This window comes from Dermacentor silvarum, chromosome 10 (genome assembly GCF_013339745.2).
Source record: "Dermacentor silvarum isolate Dsil-2018 chromosome 10, BIME_Dsil_1.4, whole genome shotgun sequence".
In the NCBI taxonomy this organism is placed as follows: domain Eukaryota; kingdom Metazoa; phylum Arthropoda; class Arachnida; order Ixodida; family Ixodidae; genus Dermacentor; species Dermacentor silvarum.
This window is the reverse complement of record NC_051163.1, coordinates 10,292,627-10,313,199: the sequence shown is the minus strand read 5'-3', so window position 1 is coordinate 10,313,199 and position 20,573 is coordinate 10,292,627. Positions and strand designations below refer to the sequence as shown.

The 20,573-nt window shown below is 41.8% G+C and overlaps 1 protein-coding gene across 1 annotated transcript; it reads right to left on the bottom strand.

Moving 5' to 3' along the window:
* Nucleotides 1–568: 568 nt before the first annotated feature.
* LOC119466485 (elongator complex protein 3-like) lies at nucleotides 569–15,843 on the bottom strand. The gene is given in 17 exon segments (XM_037726997.2): nucleotides 569–755; nucleotides 1,520–1,601; nucleotides 2,605–2,659; nucleotides 5,325–5,497; nucleotides 6,620–6,776; nucleotides 9,547–9,740; nucleotides 10,853–10,979; nucleotides 11,551–11,631; nucleotides 12,938–13,173; nucleotides 14,150–14,218; nucleotides 14,638–14,701; nucleotides 14,922–14,992; nucleotides 15,054–15,101; nucleotides 15,157–15,210; nucleotides 15,212–15,248; nucleotides 15,313–15,409; nucleotides 15,503–15,843. Coding segments are annotated over 17 exon segments (1,653 nt in total). The 5' UTR covers nucleotides 15,522–15,843; the 3' UTR covers nucleotides 569–666.
* Between the last annotated feature and the right edge of the window lie 4,730 nt (nucleotides 15,844–20,573).

Genomic DNA, 20,573 nt, shown 5'->3' with positions numbered 1-20,573 from the left:
ATTCGTTCATTGTCACTTTGGCACCAATCCAAAGAACAGCTTGTTCATGTGCTCACTTCAGCGGCTGTAGCTCGCCAACTAACAGTCAAAGCAAAACGCGGCAAATGGCAGTTTGGTGTCTAAACCTGCCGCTACATGCACTCAGTAGCCGCAATGCGCTCCCTCTGCTGGTTGGCGCGCCATTTCAAAAGTTCGGTTTCTTTTTGAACACACCTCGTATGTTTATATTAAATATAAATAATTATACTAAATAAAGTTTAAATACTTAAAAATTTTACAGAAAGCCGTTCAATAAATTAACGTGAAAGTTGTATTTGACATGTCACCAGTGACATCATTTTTTCTTTTGTATGTATTTTTGCATACAGTGACGCACCTCTCATCTGTGCATGCCCCTGTGCACTAGCTATGCCATAATGCTTTCTTTACAAACATAAAGAATGTTTACAGAAATCGCAGTAGCAAAAGAAATTGAGTAAATATGATGGAAAGAAGTGCAACAAGATCAGATGTTTATATACAAGAAAGAGTTTGCACTGATTGGAGTTCTCAGACAAACAGTTGTTCCTCCTCAGCAAATAAACGTCACCAACACTTTATTCCTTCTGTACAATCTTCATTAACAATTTCACAAAGCCCTGCCACAAGGTACCTCTGCAGAAGCACTCAAGCAGGGTCAGTTATAAGCAGCTTAGACATGTAAGGGCCGTCCAACTCGTATCCAAGTTTGCGATAGTAGTTCCGTGTGCCCACACCTGCAATACGAAGGACAGAACAATAACTCTCTGACCAAGTTTACATGAGTACCGAACACATGAAATGAAAGACAGCACACTTCACGAGACTCAATATTGAAAGAGCATTAACACTAAAATATCAATGCCTTTATAAGAACAGTAGGCATATACACTATAGAAAAACAGTGTTGACTTGCAGCTTGCAGAGAAATTGTCAATAAGTCACAAATGAAAGATTCCTTTCTGGAAAATTGTCCTACATGCAGTAAAAGCTTTACAGTAATCCTCAGAAAAAGATAACAAAGGTGTCCAATGCAGTGAGATAACAAAACAAATAAAAAAAACACTCGCCATTTCTATTTTATAAAGTCTGCAGTCTATTTGTCACAAATAATGCTTCTAAGAATTTATAAAATGAATCTAAATATAACAATGTGATACATCAGCCAAAGACCTTGTTCAGCCCTAAATTTCACCAAAGCAAGGTTTCGGCATTTTGATAAACCACTACAGTGCACGGGAAGAAGGCACTGTGACATAATAAAACTACACTAAACAACACTAAACTCACATTCGCATACACTTTTCACGTGTGCTCTTAACCTTATTCAGCTTGTAGCTCTGCACCATTATGAGGAGCTCGGGCAGTATTCCTAAATACGTTGGAGGCTACATATTAAAAGCATGCCACCATGCCTGCACGGGGCTGAAGGAATTCACCAGAAATGACTGCCAGTTTAGTAGCTCGCCAGGTGTTAATTTACTAAAGCTACATAACTCACCGGAAATCACTGCCAGCTTGTGGGAACCATGCTCATGACGAGCAATGCGCTCCGCTTCCTCCATTAGCAGCGTTCCAAAGCCCTGAGGAGTTTGATGGAAGAGCATGTGAGTACGAGGCATTGGCAATGCTGGACTCAGTTCAATGAGATCCGATACAGTCAAAAACCAACCATGTACACAAGTGTACTGATAAAAGAATCACAGGAAACTTCATAAGCTCTGAATTTATAGCTAGAGTGACGTCTGATTTCATTTTAGGTGATTTCCATGTATTGTACGGTACCTGGTGCAAAAGGACAAAAAAAAATGTCTACTGCTCTCCTTTCAATAATACCCCAAGACAAAGTTAAGCTATCCAGATGGTGCCAAATAATTACTGTTTCTCTTATTCCAAGAAGGGCCTTGCCTCGCTTCCAGTCTATCACCAATTTCACATGCACTGGGCATGTGGAATACAGAATACAGAATATTAAAAATATGTTGAATACACAAACATTTTGACTGCATCTCCTCATTTAGAATACTGCATCAAACATCACTAGGGAATCAGAATTTGGAATACATCACAGCTCATAATCATCCCTTCATAACAGAATTTTCAACAATGTGGAGTTTGTTGCATGAAAGTGTAACACCACAAGAGAGGTGCAGAAATTTACTCAGACACAGAAAGCTTTTAAGAACTGGGATACACATTAACATTAAGACCATGAGCTTCATCTTGTTTAATGTGATTACTTGTGCTGAATACCTATGTGCCTGTTATACTGAATCCAAAACTGCTTCACAAGAAAATCTTCCAATCATCAATTCAGTCAGGAACTAAGTAACGTGCACAATGATCAGCTACAATATTCCTAGTGCCTCAATCTCTGAAAATGAATGCTTATATTTCAATGACACCACTTTTTTTTGCATAACTTGGCTGCTTTTTGACATTTGATTTTGATGCAGTGCACAGAGTAATTTGAATGAGTGTACCTGAATGCAAGTCTTTATAGCATGTAGGTCCCTTCCTAAAGGAACTTTCAGGGGCATGGCAATGTGAAGTACGTACAATACTAAGCAGTGCCTGAATGCTCACCTGGTGCTGAAACTTCGTAGGGTCACGGGCACTCACTGGTACTACACTCCCATATCTGAGTGCACTGAGTCAAGGAAGCACACCAGGGTGTAATCACAAATGAATAGAACACATGAAATGAAAGGACAACAATTCGAACATGTACATTTACACAGAAACCAATTGGTTCCTTGACATGAAGTTATGGCACCATTCATTCCTGCTTACAAAAACTGCTGCCGCATAACAAAGCCCAAATTCAGCTGCAGTGTCATTCACCTACATACCCTCCATCTACAGATATTATCTCATGAAAGCACGATTGCATTTGAACTGTCATAATGATACCAAAATTGTCTGGGGTGGTGCATAATATTATACAGAAGATTCTCCTCCCAAAAATGGGCAGTTTTAGTTGTTTCATTTTCACAAAAACTCAAGGGGAAAGCTTTCCATCTTCATCACATGCCATCACAGCTGTCAGCCATATTATTTGCTGTGAACACAAACAGCCAATACATGCCTACATATTTTTGTGCGTGAAGTTTGAAGTCACAGTATTAATGTATGCATTTTACTGCTTTATTCTACACAGACTAGAATTATTAATTTCAACCCTTTATGCTGGTATGTACATTCACACTTCAGGTCCATAGCCCACCTGAGGAAGCAGCAACTCAAACTATGTGTTGCTCTAGACAACACTAATCTGAATTATCACGTAAGAACCAATGCCTGTTCACACACAAGCTAATAAAAACAAGACAATAGCACAGAACCAACATTAGTTTACTCCATACTGTTCTTTCAAGGTAAACAATAGCATTGCATTAAATTTTCCTTGAAGTTAACCTTATACAAATCCTTGATTTGCAGTAAAATGAAATATGCGGAGTCTATTTGGGACCCATACTCTACCACGCTCATCCAATCTTTTAAACTTGTCTAGAATAACGCCTGCATGTTTCATCCTTATCAATTACAATCACACAGCCAGCGTCACATCAATGCAAACAAACTTCATTGCAACTTCCACATCTTTGTGTTTCCACCTTGCCCTTTTGGCTGAGAGGTATTACCAGAATTCCAAACTATGTGCACGCAAGATTATGCCCCCAACATATCCTCTCCTCACACATTGACCGCCATCACAAGGTTGTAATTTTACAGTGCCACCTAGAAGCTTGTTATCAGCCTTTAATTCCCAGGACTTCACAATCCCAGCAGGGCTATCCCTATTGAACAATGAAACAACAGATATGATCAGCAAATAATGCACATGACCTTTTCCTCTTTTTTTTTTCCTCTACTGTTAAACATGTATTTTTATGCTTTTACACACTCCCCTCTGTATTACCTTCGTTGATGCAGGATTGCAGTTCACCGACATTTCATTGTTGACAGGTACAAAATGCATTTAATCCTATGGGTGTTTGCCAGGGATACAAAAATTTTCATTGTCATGAGAATTTCCTTGTCACAGGATTTCGTTATAGCGGGTATCAACCATATATAATTAGAATGCCATTCATTCTAAATGCAACGTCTGCAAAGTTCAAGCACATCTACACTCAGAAATAATGCGCATTGGGCTCAAATTCATTACTTGTCAATGCCTTTGCACTGGCTTCACCCAAGAAAAATTAAAACAAAACATGAACTTTTTGATTTTTGCAGAGCACAGCCAGCGCAAAGACGTTGACAAGTACGAGTTCCTCTGGCTTATGGAACATTTTTTCGAATTTATTAAATCAGGTTATGATATCATGGGATTGAAAACATGTTCTACTCAGGTATGTACAACCAGCCACAAAAGATTGCAAAGCATGGAAGCTGTAAACAAAAGCAACATTTCTTTATGGCTTTGTTACTCAAGTAGCCCAAAATTCAAGGTTGAGACATGGCTGCTATTGGGAGTGTTGGGACTGCTGTTGGGAGTGTTGGCATTTTTTCATTCAAGCGTGGAGGTGTTGGCTGTCACAAACTTTCACTTTTTCATAAATTATGTGCTCTGAAACCCTTTGTGGTCACCAATACAGTGTTAAGCATGTAACCACTGCAGTTTATGCAGGAACAAGAAGACAATCACAACTGCGCTGTTTCTAGCACTGTATATTTTTCTTTCAAGTTGTTGTTGTGTAGAACAAATTTTGTGCTTCACCGAACAATGTGTCAAATGAATTCTTTGCAAAAGTAGCTTAAACATGCACTAGTTTAATTTTTTTGTCTGCTTCCCCAATGCTCCTCTGCATTAGCATTTTTTTTTGTGCATGTGCACAATAACAGTGTGCATATATCTTCATCTACATACACTTTGTAAGTTGTACCTAGTTTTAATAAAGTCACATCGAACACAAAAATGCTTTCACTATATCCAATATGCACATCTTGATTAGATGCTGATATTGGAGAGAAACATTTTAGATTTACTTCGTTACATCCAATAATTCGTTATACCCCCAACACACAACAGTGGAACCTCGTTATACCGAGGTTCCACTGTAATGAAATACTGCTCACAAATCTACAACTGTGGTCGATTGGCTGATTTGGCCTAATGTCGCAAAAAAAAAACACATGGGCTATGAGAGACTCCATAGTAATTTTTTTATCATTCTGGAATTTTGTCTTCTTTTACTATATCATTTGTAGCCACCATTGCATGTCTCTTGAACATCAAGGCGTAGTCTGTGAAACTGAGCAATAAAAAGGATGTTTGGAAGATGGATCATAAAGGATACACATGCAGCTCGCGCACAATGGAGCATCCACCAAGCAGCTCAGGACGGAAGGTGTCGGGGGAGCACTTGCGCAGACGCAGCAGCCCAACTAATATGTCTTGCCGGGGGTCTTCGTACGAGAGGAACGTCTCCCAGCCACCATTAGCAACATAATCCCGACGCACTAACTCCACCTGCATTAGGAGGTTCAACAACACCTGAGGTCACTGCGACACCTCATGGGAACCAGAATTGCACAATAATCATTGGCTATAGTACTAGGTGTTTAGTGTTAAGAGAAATTTTCAGATTGCCAGAAAATGTAGCACAATTTTAATCCTTGAGCTGGGTTAGCAAAGCGGCAGACATTATTTTCACAAGAAATTGAAAATTATAATTAACTAATTAATTAAATACAAATGAACTTCTTAGAGCACATATTGAAATTTACAAATTGAAGTCAGCAAGTCATCAAGGCATGTACATTTGAAACAAATTTTAAAACTAGCAACAGTCTTGAGATAAGTGCCATCAAAATTGCTGTAAAGTGCACAGTTGTTCCACTTACTTAACAAAACACCTTCTTAACATTGCAGGACAAATTTAACTGCAACTGGAAGTTTTAGTAATTATTCGATTATTCATTTCAATTACCTGTGCAAGTAATGTCCGCCTCTTTGAGTAATCCAGTTTAGAGAGTAAAATTGTGCTATCCACCACAGGCCATTTTTCTCAATTCTGTCAACATTAAATCTGCTCTGCTATCCTCGCCTCTGGAACATATTGATTTGCTAATTATGTAAAGAAAAGTAACTATCCCAGTGAATAGTCATCTGCACAGTCCATGACAGACTGAAAATAAAACACCCCATTTAAAGTAACCACTTGCATGTAGACTTGCTGGCCTTCTGAGAGTAACCATTTGTGTATAAAGTAAGCTGGAGTAATGTGCGTCAATACAGCTTATTTTTGTGAGGATGCAAAGAAGATAAATCTGCACAGCTCAACCTCCGTTTCTTCAACTGTCATTTTCACTATGAAGCAAGATGCTGTCTTACGAGACGCAGCATATCACAGTGCCATCAACAAATGAGAATGATGAATGTAAGAAATATTCCTCGTCATAGCCCCATAATTATATTACTCATGGGCTGATTTTATGTTGCTTCAATAATCGATATTGTAGACAGTATTGTAGACAATATTATAACCAGTAGCTGCAATAACCAGTACTGGATTGCCTGGGTGCTAGCAGCACCTTTCGTTCTAGTCCATCTGAATGATGTTAACGTGCCTTGAGCTACCCTCGCACACACCTGGTCCGGCTGCACTCTGTGGTGGATCTCCTGAATGCCCACTTCCCGCGTGCGCACATCTCGGCACCTCGTGCCAAAGTCCTTCATCCGGGCCAGAGCAAGTTCCCTCAAATTGCCGTGTTCAACACCAGAGGTTACGAGTGGCATCGGGATGTCCCTGCAACAGGCAAGTGGTGATGCACTATCATGCCAAACACTTTGTAAAACAAGTTTTGTTAATATGTTACGACATTCTTAATGGGACACTAAAAAGAAACACTAAATCAGTTAGGCTGATTAGGTATGTTTTCAAAACACTATTTTCATTAATTTCAAGGTAATAGTACCGTAAGATACTCCAAAATCACCCCACCCACCCCCATCCCTTTTTCCGTGAATCTCATATTTCTGTACACTACCAACTAGGACCCGGCAACGAATTTTTCTTCAACTGCGAGGTTGTCTTTCTGTGAGATCCGTACGGGTTTCCTTTGTAGCTTCTTGCTATAATTCGGGTGGATGCCAAATTTTCCCTTTTTCACTGCCAACTAAGTGCCCTCCCTTTCCTGCTGCCAGCTCGGTGTGGGCTGCCATCCCAGAAAAAGCCATTGGCCGCTCGTTCAAGGGCTGCTGCATCATGAATGCGCTCGACTAGTCTGAGGACGGTGAGCTGCACATCCAGCTTGCCGACATCAGCACCGTGGTCCCGGAAAACCGCGGTGGGCTGAGAGACAAATGTGTTGACCTTGTTTTTACGTCAGATTCCGAGGAATCCTTCTATGGTATTCAAGGTTAATTTAAAGATAAAAGATCGCAAGGAAGCAGTCTTCAGAAATCAGTTTTGCTAAAACAGTGCAGACTGGACTTGCATACTTTTAGTGGCCGCCCTTATCTTTAGCTGCCATCTTGATTACTGGTGTGGAATTGTGAAAGGGCCCTCCCCCCCCCCCCATATTGTGGTTGAGTTACCTCTCGAGTAGGGAAGGGGCGGTTGCTTTGTATTTTATGGTAGGTTGATTAGCGGAAGAGAAAATGAAGGTCAAAGTACTATTGTTAAATTTTGGGTCAAAATTTCAGCGCTGGTATGTCAGTGTGATGCCATGGATTTAAAAGTATTGTTTTGTGATTGAGCTGTTTTGGCTCTGAAAAAGTTCTTGCAACTTGCTATGTTCAGCCTTTGGCTCTTTCGGAATACAGTATACCAGTATACCAATTTGCTTGGTAGGAGCAGACACCATGAAAATCCACGACACCTCAGCAAGATGGTGTAGGAATTTCACGGTGGCAGTGCCACCCATCTTTTCTTTTGGAGTCTTTTGTGGCTTGCCAAGCCTGTTCTCGCAGTAAGGGCGTCTTTTTTAGTATTGTAGATTGGTAATTTACTAATGCTACTAAAATATCTTTTTCTCTCTTCAGTTTCCCTTTAAGCCACAGCAAGGTGAGCTCCACCGCTGGTGACAGGTGCATTCACATCATCATCCCGAATAAGATACAGGCAGTACATATTTACAGGCAGATTACGATACATAAGCTGAAGCAGATGCAGTGTTCTGCTTTTCTAACACGCTACAGAGAACATCATCCACATAATCCAAGATAATCCGAGTCCAATGCTTATCAACATCCATATTCATCTCTGTCCACAGGGTAAGAGAGAGATAAAAACTGGACATCTGCAAATTTTAGATGTATCAAAAACACAGCTGATGGGTTTTTGTGCCAAAATCCCTCTGCAGCTCTCCACCAAGTTTTACGTCGCATTCAGCAATTAGGCCACCGAGATATATATATATTTTTTTTACATTGTTGCTCCTGTCAAGGGGAACATACAAGGCCGAGAGCCAGCCAAAGCCCTAAAGGCTAACACCTCTTGAGCCAGCCATGGCCCCAAAGACCAACACCTCTTCCTTGAGTTGGAAAGGGGCCACAAAGTCCCCTCCTATTTTTTTTACAGCGACAGCTGCTATGGGCTCACTCCCCTGGCCCTCGTGATGTCTGCCAGTGTCACCACTGGAATCCCAGAATCCTTTGCGAGAAAATTAAAGAAAGAAAAAGTGTTATTGTGCCGCGAAGATTCAAACTTACAACCAAAAGATTGTAGTCCAGGATTCTACCTCCCAGCCATTTTGCTGATGCTAGAGAAATGGGGAATAGTGATCCTGAAGAGCGTGATCACGCCAGTAGCTGCTATGATTGGCTAACACAGACTCAACCTCTGTATACTATGTAGTCTTTTCTTCCAGTAGATGTAATGTCAATGACTGAGCATTTGCGCTTCGTCTTCATTAATCTTCTAGCGCTGTTTCTTATGTTCACTGGATGGCACTGACGTCGTCTTGTTTACTTCAAGGATAGCATGAGGCCTATAAATGGGGTAGCCCAAACAGAAATCTCAGAAAAGATGAACGAATCCAGCAGTAAGAAGCTAGAGGGTTGTCTAAGTAGAGACGAGTGGCTAAGCCTGGATAGGTAAGAAGAGGAAAAAAAGTCTTTCCACTTCACCACTGGGAGGCACAACTTCCACAAACGAATATGACTCACACTTCTTTTACTTTTCGAAAGGAGATCGCTCACTCGCACCTGCGAATGTTCACTTCAACAAACACCGCACAAAACAGTCTAAGGCTTACTGCACATTATATTCTGCCAGCTCATGCGTCACTGCACTGCGTTACAGACAAAACAAATTTTTTTTAGAGACATGAACTTGCATTCAGAAATGGCCAATGCCACAAATGGAACGGCTTGGCCCCATGCTATTCGGCAGGAACTGCAGAACCTGCTGCCCTTGGCTAGAGGCAACTGATCTTTTCAGATCAGAACAAAGAACTTGCCTGAGCTAACATACAAAGTTACTAATGCGGCAACCAGAGAATATTTGAGCACTTTTGCATTATTGCACACAATAATGCAAGATGATTGGAACAAGCCTCATGCATTGACAATACCTCTGGACACGATAGATACGCGTCCACGGGGGAACCAGTGCAAGGATGCGGGCAATGAGGTCTACCAAAAAGCCTGGTGGGTAGCTGCGGTATCGACCTGTCTTCCATAGTTCGTACAGGCCTGTGCCTCGAATCACCAATGTTGGATAGATTTTCAGGCCGTCCATGCGAAATGCTGGGTTCTCAAACAGCTCCTGCACACAAAATGCACAAAGAAACCCATTCAAACATTCCAGAAAAAAGGTTTGTTGAAAATTATTAGGAGTAGTAGTAGTAGTTTGTTTTAACAAAGAACAATAAGGACAAAAGAAGATAGGAAATAAAGGGCCGCAGGCATCATAACTGTCTCAGTGGACACTTGAACGAAACTGCAGCAGTGAGAAAGATGCAGGTGAAGAAAAAAGATAAGGGAGAGGAAAGTTGCAATAAAATAGGTGTAGAGAAAATAGAAAAAACAAAGTGAAAAGGAGACATACCTATAAATACATGACTATTACAAATAGTGTATATATGTGTGTGTGTGTGTGTGTGTGTGTGTGTGTGTGTGTGTGTGTGTGTGTGTGTGTGTGTGTGTGTGTGTGTGTGTGTGTGTGTGTGTGTGTGTGTGTGTGTGTGTGCAACAGCAATTCACAGCCCAGCGCTGTACACTGAGCAGGAAGGAAAACACAAAACTGAAATACAGGCATTATGCATTTGTCCAACATCAAATCTTTAGGGCAAGCTTTGGCACAACAAAACTTTATTCTGATCTTGGAAAAAATCTTGGAAAAGAAATTATGGGCATGTTTCCAATGTCTTTCAGTTCTTTAACCCTCCGTGCTTTCCAATTTCCCCAGCAAAGCGGAAAGTAAACCCGAGACTACTAGTGCACTGACTTCCTGTTTACAGAGACAGATATACTAGTGCACTGCGATTAAACATTAATCAAGGACTTCAGAACAACAATGTCGCAGTGCTTTGTCATGCATATCACATGGTCGCTGACATTTTGTTCTTCAGAAGTGCAGAATCAAATCAAAGCAATCGCCATTGAACAGCTGCTTCATAATTCCACACAGCTATGTTTCTAAGAACCTTTTTTGTGTATGCAAGAAAAGGGCCATTTGCCTTCAATATATGTCATTTAAGGTGCTACTTCCAGTTTTCAGTCATCTTAGATTGTACTAGTCTATGTTCTGGTGGACAGTAGTGGTTACAATTTAACTGGTATAAACTCAGCATGCTCATTTACATTAGCAAGGAGCTTTGCAGCACCATGCATAAGTTTATGACCAACAGAGGACCTGCTGTGGTATTTAGCCCTTACCACGAACTGGTCGAGGTCACGCTCCCAGTCAACATTTGGTAGGTTCGGCATCATGTGTGCTACAACCTTGAAGCCTGCGTCCTTTGCCAGTTGGAACGATTCACACACAGCTCGGACTGTGTGGCCCCTGAGAACAGAAAAAAAAAGGGGGGAGGGGGGGGGGGGGGTACAATGATACACAAGTGATAGATGATACGGTTTAATGTATTGTGCCACTCTGATGCATCATAAACAAACACCAGCAGAGTGCACCTGTTTATGAGGGCAGAAGTAGAAGAATCAAAACTTCTTAGCAGAGGGATTAACAAATGAACAAACACACTAATGTGCAAAAACTACCATACAAGTATTGAATACCATGAAAAAAAAAATGGTCCCAGATTTCATCACAAACATTTATGGAAAATTATTTAATTTACACTGCCTGCTGTTTCTGAGTTACGAGTTAACACGACTAGTCCAAGTTTTTATGAAAGCTGTTTGGCAATTTCTCACCACATTGAACGCTACTAAAAAAATTGAAACTAAGCGGCATCAATTGTAAATTATGACTGCTACATTCGCTGCTATGGTTACCCAAGGGTCAAATAGGTGAACTTTCGAAGTCACGCACTCCGATTTCTACTTTACATGAAAGCTTGTTTGTCATTCGGCACCATTCACACATCATCAGGAAAGTGGTGTACTGCAGTGCTCACCGGTTCGTGTCCCTGGCCACATCTTCATGAACGCTCTGCACGCCAATTTCCAACCGTGTACAGCCATACTGGAGCATATCTCTGGAAGAAATCAGCCATGCTTTCTAAACTGCTGAGGTGAACCAATGCTTGGCAGCACAGACTGACTATATTTATTTGTGAAGAAAGCAACATCGACTAGGTGGGCATTACTGTAGGGAGGTTGAAATAGCAAGAAAAAAAAATCCGAGGACACCTAAGCACTTATGAGTTGTGAATGCAAAAGCAGTAATGTCCAATTGAATGCCCCTGAGCACTCCTTCGGGTTTTGCGCTGGGTATAATGTTTGCGTCGTCGACGACGATGGATTTCACACCTGCCTCTCTGCCCATCTTGCTGCGTTCTTCAGCTCCCTTACTTCATCTGGGGTGTACTGATGTAGAAGGTCACGTTTCGCTACTGCCGAAGTTGTGACCACTGACTATGTAGATGCTTCAGAATCCATAGCGGTACGTGCTGCCCGAGCCAGCAAGTGCGAGCCAGCGTCACGAGCGCACAAGGTGCACTCGTGACGTAGCGTCGCAGCCAATGGGAATTTGGCTGCCATTTCGCCCCTGCTACAGATTCCGCTGGCTTTTTCGCTCAATGGACAATTTGATGCTTTTGCATCAACAAAAACATGAAAGCATCGAACAGTTTTTAACTTGCAGCACATTCATCTGCATACATCTTGCAAGGATGAGGCGAAAATATTTGCTAGAGCATACAAGACACTCACATCAAAACTGTTCCACTCGCAAATCGTAAAAAAAAGAAGAGTGCCCAAATGCATCCCTACAAAACTTCTTTCTTTAACCTTTAAGCGTGATCATTTCTGTGAGATATATATAGTATGAGCTTATCATGTAGGAATACTTATCAATGGTGGCTTGACCATTAAATATGGAATTTAAAAATTTTCATCACAAAAATGTTTTTCGTTGCTGAAGAGCTTGTCATTCTAGTTCACTCTTAATGCTACATATACTGGAAACAATGTCATAGTTACAATTGACAAAGCATACAGCACGATTTTGTGTGTGTTCAAGCTTGTAGCTTATAGTTTCGCCATGAGGATCCCATATTGCAAGGAATCCATATTAAGAATCTCATACTTCTAATAATACTTAGTTTGTAAAACATTCCCTTCTGCAACAGGACTTTTTCTTCAACTAGCCAACTAGGAAGTAGATTGCATAAATATAAGGCAAAACATACTGATGCCCTGCCACATGTTTTGTTCCCGTTTTCCAGCCACATTCCTGGAAACGGTATGTCTGGCCAACTAGCCTTGGCATAGATCTCATCTGCTGTGTCTTCGTCTTTGTGTTTCGCACCACACTCACTAAGGCAACATGTCACAACTCACCCAAGGTGCCTCTTGAGGCAGTAGTCTGGGCGTGTCTCAATAGTAATGCCAATGCACTTGGTGCGAGCCCGTTCACTGTATTTCACGGCCTCAGCCACTGAGCTGCTGCTGTGCCCTGACAAGGCATCATGCAGACTGCGGATGAAACGATCCCGGTAATCTTCGGGCAGGCACATGAAAGTGCCGCCCATCACGATGAACTCCACTTTGTCCACAGAATGGCCCAGTTGCTGGAGCTGCATCCGTAACGGCACACATGAAATACACATGCAGGAATATGCACTGCATATGTTGCCTATTAGGTTCTTAATGGCCAAGTGCAACAAAATTTCACTCTGCCTAGAGTGGTTATAAATGAGTAGTATATACTACTTTAGCAATCTTTGTAAAGCCACAGTGCTGGTAATTGTCTAATTTTTTTTTATTAGCAGCCTTTAAATGGCACAAATGCAGACAACACGTGCACCTGTGGTTGGAAAAGTCCCAGTATGTCGCCTCAGGTTTTTATTGCACTGCAAAAAGCCACTGGCAACAGCTAATCACGGAAGTAAGGTCTTAGTCATGCGTCACTTCCGACAAACGGTAATGGCAGCTTTCATTACTTTTTTTCCTTTTCAGATTTGGTATCAAAAATGTCTACTTAGCCTGTTGTGATGTATCCAATCGTTTATCATACATTAAAACTTTGCACAGAGGCTGCTTTATATCTACACTATCTACTAAGAAACGGAGCCCAAAATATCGTTACAGTTGGCCTTTAAGCAAGCTAAGGTGGTCGTGTATACAAAATAAAAAATTGGGCGAGTTGGTTAAGCTTCATGGTAGCTACAGCATGACAGACGCAGGCAAAAGGAATAGAAGGGGACACAATACGGCGCTGACACAATACAGTGCCATACCGTGTCTCCATCTATTCCTTTTTTTTTTCGCATCTGTCGCACTGTAGCTGCCATGTACGTAAGCTTTGCTCAAAACTCTATCATTGCACTGTGTGTTGAGGCTTGCCTGTTGCCTAATGACAGCAGTGTTTATCTTGCTCAGGAGATAAAATGAAGCCAGCACCATTTACTGGTGCCAACATTTCCATACCTATTTATGTAAACTAGAAGAAAACAGAGTGTATAATGGGCAATTATGATCAGGACATAACCCCTAAAGCAAGCTGGAATGTTTTGTCTTGTTCACTTCATACTGAATCTCAATGAAGCGTACCTGTTCAACACGATGCCTTGTTTGGAGGAAGGGATCGTACCGAGCCCTGATTGCACGCATAGATGTTGGCTGGACAAAAAGATGAAAAGCCGCATGTATACTTGATCATAAAGTGCTTTGCTCACTTAAATCGTGTTGCAGTTCAGTGAACTCTGGATAAAGATGGCATGCATGAGACATAAACACCTTGTAAGTACAGTTTAATCTTTCAGAAAAATTCCACAGAATTTAAACCTATAATAATAAGGCATTCACGCTAGAGCATGCTGAGGCACAAATAAATATTGATCGCATTCTCGGCCATCAGTTCCCCTCGGTGGTGTTCACAGGTGCAGCATTTGTCCTGTCATCTAATGTTGATTGTGAGAATAAGACTCGTCCTTATTATATGAAAAACTACCACGTTATAGAGGTTCATATCACATCAAACATTCTTTGCCTTTATCTACGAAACCTACATTCCAGCAGAAAATTGATCAGAAGCTTACCTCGTAACCTGTGTAAGACTGTGTAGAATACTCGAAATCCGAGTCCGGACCACCAGGACAGTATCTGCAACAGCCCCAGATTAGAGCTATGGAACTTACAGACGTGAAATTACGCGGGGACTATGATATATTTACGGGGGGTTCCGGACCACCTAGGGTTTGTTAGCATGCATCCAAAGCACGATACACGTGCTTTTTCTGCTTTCCGCCATCTTCGTAATGCGGCAGCGGCGGTCGGCAATCGAACCCGCGACCTCGAGTTAGGATGGTCAATGAATGCTTACACGCATATGTTTCCGGTCATGTTGATGTGAGGGCATCGGTGAGGCTTGCACATGACTGCTACAACTGCGATCTGCAAAGATTCACGTCTTAGAAGCGTGCCGGTTGTCACCATAAACTAAACGGTTCCTTACTCCACTGGCAGTCCGCACTGGCTTCGCCTTCAGCTTGGGTAGAAGCACCTGTAGATCAAAAAGTACACTTCACACCTCGTGAGCGAAATCCACACGCTCTCACCTTTTTATATTCTGGAGGCATGGCAGCGATGATGTCGACGATCTTCGGTTGGGAAGCTGAGCCCGTACTTAGAAGATATCTGGCACTTGACGCTGAAACGACAACACGATCAGCTGTGAGCTGACAGAACCTGACAGGCGCGACGATTCCACTCACCTGTTGAGATTGACATCCTTGCGTTCCTTCTGTGCTGCGAGAAGCTCTTTGATTATCTCCGAGATTACCTTGACTTTGAGGGTTTCCTGAGAAACGCCTGGTGTACGGAAAGTAATCGTGAGCATCGGGAGCAATACACAAACTTGCCTTCGCAGCGGCAGCGCGTCTTGTCCAGCCATTTTTCACTCACCTTTCTGCTTGACAGTCATCTTCAAATCACCAATGTATCTATGCGAGAGCTAGAACAGAAGCGCAGGTCGCACAAGCATCACCGCAACCAACAAGATCCTAAGTTTCCACGAAGCGCACGCGCATGCACAGCAAGTACTGGGCGCCGCCATTAACGAAGACGTGAGCGACGTCAAAATAAGCAAACTTGGCAAATGCCACGTCCTCCGAGATCAGCTGAGGCCGCTACTTCAGATCGCGGAAGCGCTCTTTTGTCTGCACCTTGGCATTCGTTTCGAGTGCCGCGCTGCGCTTGCACTGCAGAAATCGAGCTGCACAATTTCTGAACTTCTCGTGAACTGTGGTGAGCTGGTTCACAGTGGTGCAGGCGAATCGAACGGACCTATGTGTTGGCACGCCAACTCTTCTAGTACACTGTACTCTACTAAAGGAGGCATTGCTCCATCCATAGAGTTTCCTACAACAACTACTAGAGGCAACTCTGGCGCTAGTGTCTACAGGAGCTGCAAGCATGGCGCTTCAGCCAGTGTGGAAATGATGGGAGTTAGTATAGATGGATTTGGCAAACCCATCATATTCAGAAAATTATAGTAAAACCTCGTTATAACGAAGTTGAAGGGGGAGCCATAATTGCTTCGTTATATCAATTACCCAAATCTCGTTATAACGAAGTCGAACAAGTACCTAATTTTTTCGTTATAACCATTAGTTCGTTATAGCCACTGACTAATTATTTTACGGCTAATTATTGTATGCGAGGGTGCACTCACTACACGTAAGTCAACAGCGCTAGTGATGACTTCCTTGCTGCTGAGAATTGTAGAAAGTGTGCTCAGAGCAATGCCGAAGTCCTGGGCCACTTGCGTTTTTTTTTTTTTCGTCCCGGATGCAACAGTTCTAATAATGGCTGCCTTTTGATCGAGAGCGATAATTTTCCGCTTTTGTTTCGAGCAGCTGCTACCCTCAGTCATTTTCCTGTCATGTAACCGGCAACACGGGTTAAAAAGCAAACGGGCTGACCACCCTACGCCCGCTTCTGAAACAAAGCAAACGAGTGCGCACAGCACGCTAACATAAGGCTTGGCCAGCTTGGCATGGCTAGCTTGGTCAGCTTGGCTTTGCTTGGCTTGGAGCGTTGCCGGTCCAGCGCAGCCGCGGGAGATTTAAACTGGTACATTAAGAGGCCCGCAAAGCGCCGCGCATTTTTAATAAATCAGTATTTTGTGTGCAAAGCGGGCGGGTAATTGTCATTTTTGGAACGAACATTTTTCGTTATATCCCTTGATCAGTATAAAAATTTTCGTTAAAACAAATTTTTAAGCACATGGGTTTCTATGAGGACTTTCAAGGGGAATTAAGATTATTTCGTTTTATCCATTATTTCGTTATAAACCGTTTCGCTATAACGATATTTAAGTGTACTTCGTTATAGCGGTTTGATTACTGCGTTATAAATGAATATAAATAAACATAAATAAAAAATCACGTACCATTCCACTGCTGTGAAGGTGGACTACCACCGAAGCAGTTTAGCACACGAGATAGAGAATGTTAAAACTCTCCTCACTCAATCTCAACTGTAACATACTGTCTTGGCTCAAATGCTTTCTAACAAACCGCCTCCAGTACGTCACAATTAATGGTCATAACTCACCTGAAATAAATGTAACATCGTGAGTACCACAGGGTTCAGTTTTAGGCCCACTTTTGTATTTAATATACATTAATGATTTGCCTAGCTGCGTTTCTTCTGTGCATTTGTATGTCGATGACTGTGTACTTTACAGGGAAATACGCAACAATAATGATAAAAATATCTTGCAGACAGACTTACATAACATTTCAAGTTGGTGCGATAACTGGCTCATGAATTTAAATCCTAATAAATGCAAACTAATGACTGTTTCTCGGCAGTACGATAGCTCCTCAACGTACAAACTAGGTGACATCGAACTCGACCATGTATCATCATACCGGTACTTGAGGGTTACTATTACCTACAATATAACATGGAATACTCATATTAATATGATCAGTAACAGTGCTAACCGCACATTGGGATACTTACAACGTAACTTCAATAAAGCCCTACCTGCCCTTAAAAATGTTTCTATACAAAACTCCTGTGCGCTCGAAGCTCGAATACACCGCAGCAATCTGGAACCCTCGTCATGCAAATTTAATTAGGTCTCTAGAATTAATTCAGAATAACACCACACGTTTCATTCTTTCTAATTACTATCGTACAGCAAGTATAACAGCATTGAAACAAGCTCTATCACTGCCGTTTCTGTCACTGCGTCGTAAGTATTTCTGCCTTTGCCTCTTTCATAAGGTCTTCCACCAATCATCACTACGTACCGAGCTTATCACGCCACCCACTTTTCGCTCATCCCGGATTGACCATAAACACAAAGTTAAAAGCATTTTTTTGCAAAACAAACACATTTTATTTTTCGTTCATACCACACACATCAAACAATTGGAACCACCTACCCGACGACACTGTTTCCATTTCTGATCATTCTCTTTTTTTCCCATTCTTTATTTGCACACCTGCAATGTGATAGCACTGATTAACCATCTCATGTACCTCTCCTCCTCACTCCTTTCTTTTTTTTTTACATGTGTCGCGATGCCTGAAATTTCTTTTGCTTTTAGGGGCGAAGCACCTTATGGCCGAGCCTTGTCCCTCGTAGTCCGTAGCTCTGGTTGGCATGGAGACCGCTATGTATGTATGTATATGCATATATACGGCTATATATGCATATATACGGTATATATATGCATATATATACGGTATATGCATATATACGGCATATATACGGGCTTTAAGCTAAAAAATACGGACTTCAGTATTTCACGTGATTATTCTCAAATTGTTCGCGAGAAACGACGTCAACTGCTCAGGTTTGCCAAATCAGAAAAAAAGGAAGGCGACAAAGTATGTTTGGTTTTTGATAAACTATTTATCAATAGCGTGCCTTATGTTTGGGACAATGCGGCCAGTTGCGCAGTACGGGTGTCTGACCAGTGACGCATTCCTTCCAGTCCTCCGAAATTAGCTGCCAAATCACCCTCGCGGTCACGCACTCAGCGCTGTGACGATTTGGTTACTTGTTTTCTTTACACTAACATAAGAAGTGTTCTTCCCAAAAATGTGGCTCTTTCTTCACTAATCGATTCATGCAGTTCATCTATCATCGCACTTACAGAGACTTGGTTAAACAGCACGATCCCAGACAATGTCGTTTTGCTATGTGACTCCGTTTTTAACTTATTTCGTTGTGACCGCGGGGACCGTAGGGGTGGCGGTGTACTTCTTGCCATCAAGAAAGAGATAACTGCTGTGCTTATCGATGTCACGTCATGCATAGAGTCAGTGTGGGTTCGTTTGAAATGCGGCCCAACAGATGCCATTATTGGGGTGATTTACCGTCCTCCTAACATGACCACATCATTCTCAAGTGAACTCTGTCTTGTGTTAAGCGAACTTACAGTACGTTTTCCCAGTTCTAGCTTACTAATACTAGGTGACTTTAACTTTCCTGTAATTAATTGGTCCTCATTAGCAGCCCCAGGTAGTGATCCAGAAGCTCAGGCTTTCCTTCAGTGCTGCCTTGATTTCTCATTGCAGCAACTTATCTCCGAACCCACGCGTCGTTCCGCCACTTCAGCCAATGTTCTCGATCTTATCCTAACCAACAATCCTTACATTTGCTCTAATATTGCGCACTTAGAAGGCCTTTCAGATCATTCCATAATCACCGGAAATGTGAATTTTGTGCCTCACAGAAAATCAACGCGTACTAAACAAATCAGGTGCTACAACCGAGCAAACTTCGGTGAAATAAACGCCGAGTTGGCAGTCTTTGCTGAACACTTTCTTCACGATTTTCGAAAACGTTCAGTGGAGGCCAACTGGAACCTGTTCAGTAAAAAACTTGCTGCTCTTGTCGACAAGTACATACCTATCATTAGCATACCATGCACCAACACTGCGCCTTGGTTTAATAGCCATCTATGTCGCCTTAACAATAAGAAGAAACGCCTGTACAGACAGGCCGACTTAAACAGGCAATCCGATTCCTGGCAACGCTTCAAAGCCTGCGATAAGGAATATCAGTCGGCACTGATATCTACTCGTCGCCATTTCTTCTCACACGATCTACCATCAATGTTAACAAACAACCCTCGAAAGTTCTGGCAGACAATCAATCCTTCTAATAAACCCGATATAACCCTAACCGATGCAGCAGGAGACAGTATTCCTGCATCTGAATGCGCTGAAGTATTCAATAAAGCATTCACATCAGTTTTTACCAGCGAAGAGGCTTTTTTAGCCCCCAACACAATGAATATTTCAAACACCTCAATGTCCGAAATAATTATTAGTGAGACCGGTATCTTATCTTTACTAACGAAACTTAAAACTTCATCAGCCTCTGATCACCTAGGTTTCAACAACAAAATACTCGTGAATTCATTAGAAGGTATTCATCGCATCTTGTCCGCTATTTTTTCACAGTCTCTTTCATCTGGTTTCGTTCCAAGCGACTGGCGGTTAGCTAAGGTCGTGCCGATTTTCAAGTCTGGGGATCGTTCTTTGCCTCTCAATTATCGTCCCATTTCATTAACTAGCACAGTTTGCAAACTCCTTGAGCATGTGATTCACTCCCAGGTTATTAACTATTTAGAAGAACATAACATCATCTTTAAGTACCAACATGGTTTCCGTAAAGGCTACTCGTGCGAAACGCAACTTGCTAGATTCATCCAAGACCTACATTCATCTGTCGATGCTGGTATTCAAGTCGATTCCATATTTTTAGATTTTTCAAAAGCTTTTGATAGGGTACCTCACAATCGGTTATTAACAAAGTTAGCACTGCTTAATATTCACCCTCTTGTTTTAGCATGGGTAAAACATTTTCTTTCTTCAAGGTTTCAGTTTACCACTGTCAATAACCATAATTCTTCTTTCAGCCAAGTACATTCTGGCGTCCCACAAGGAAGTGTACTTGGTCCCTTACTTTTCCTGATATTCATTAACGATTTACCTAACTCTGTTT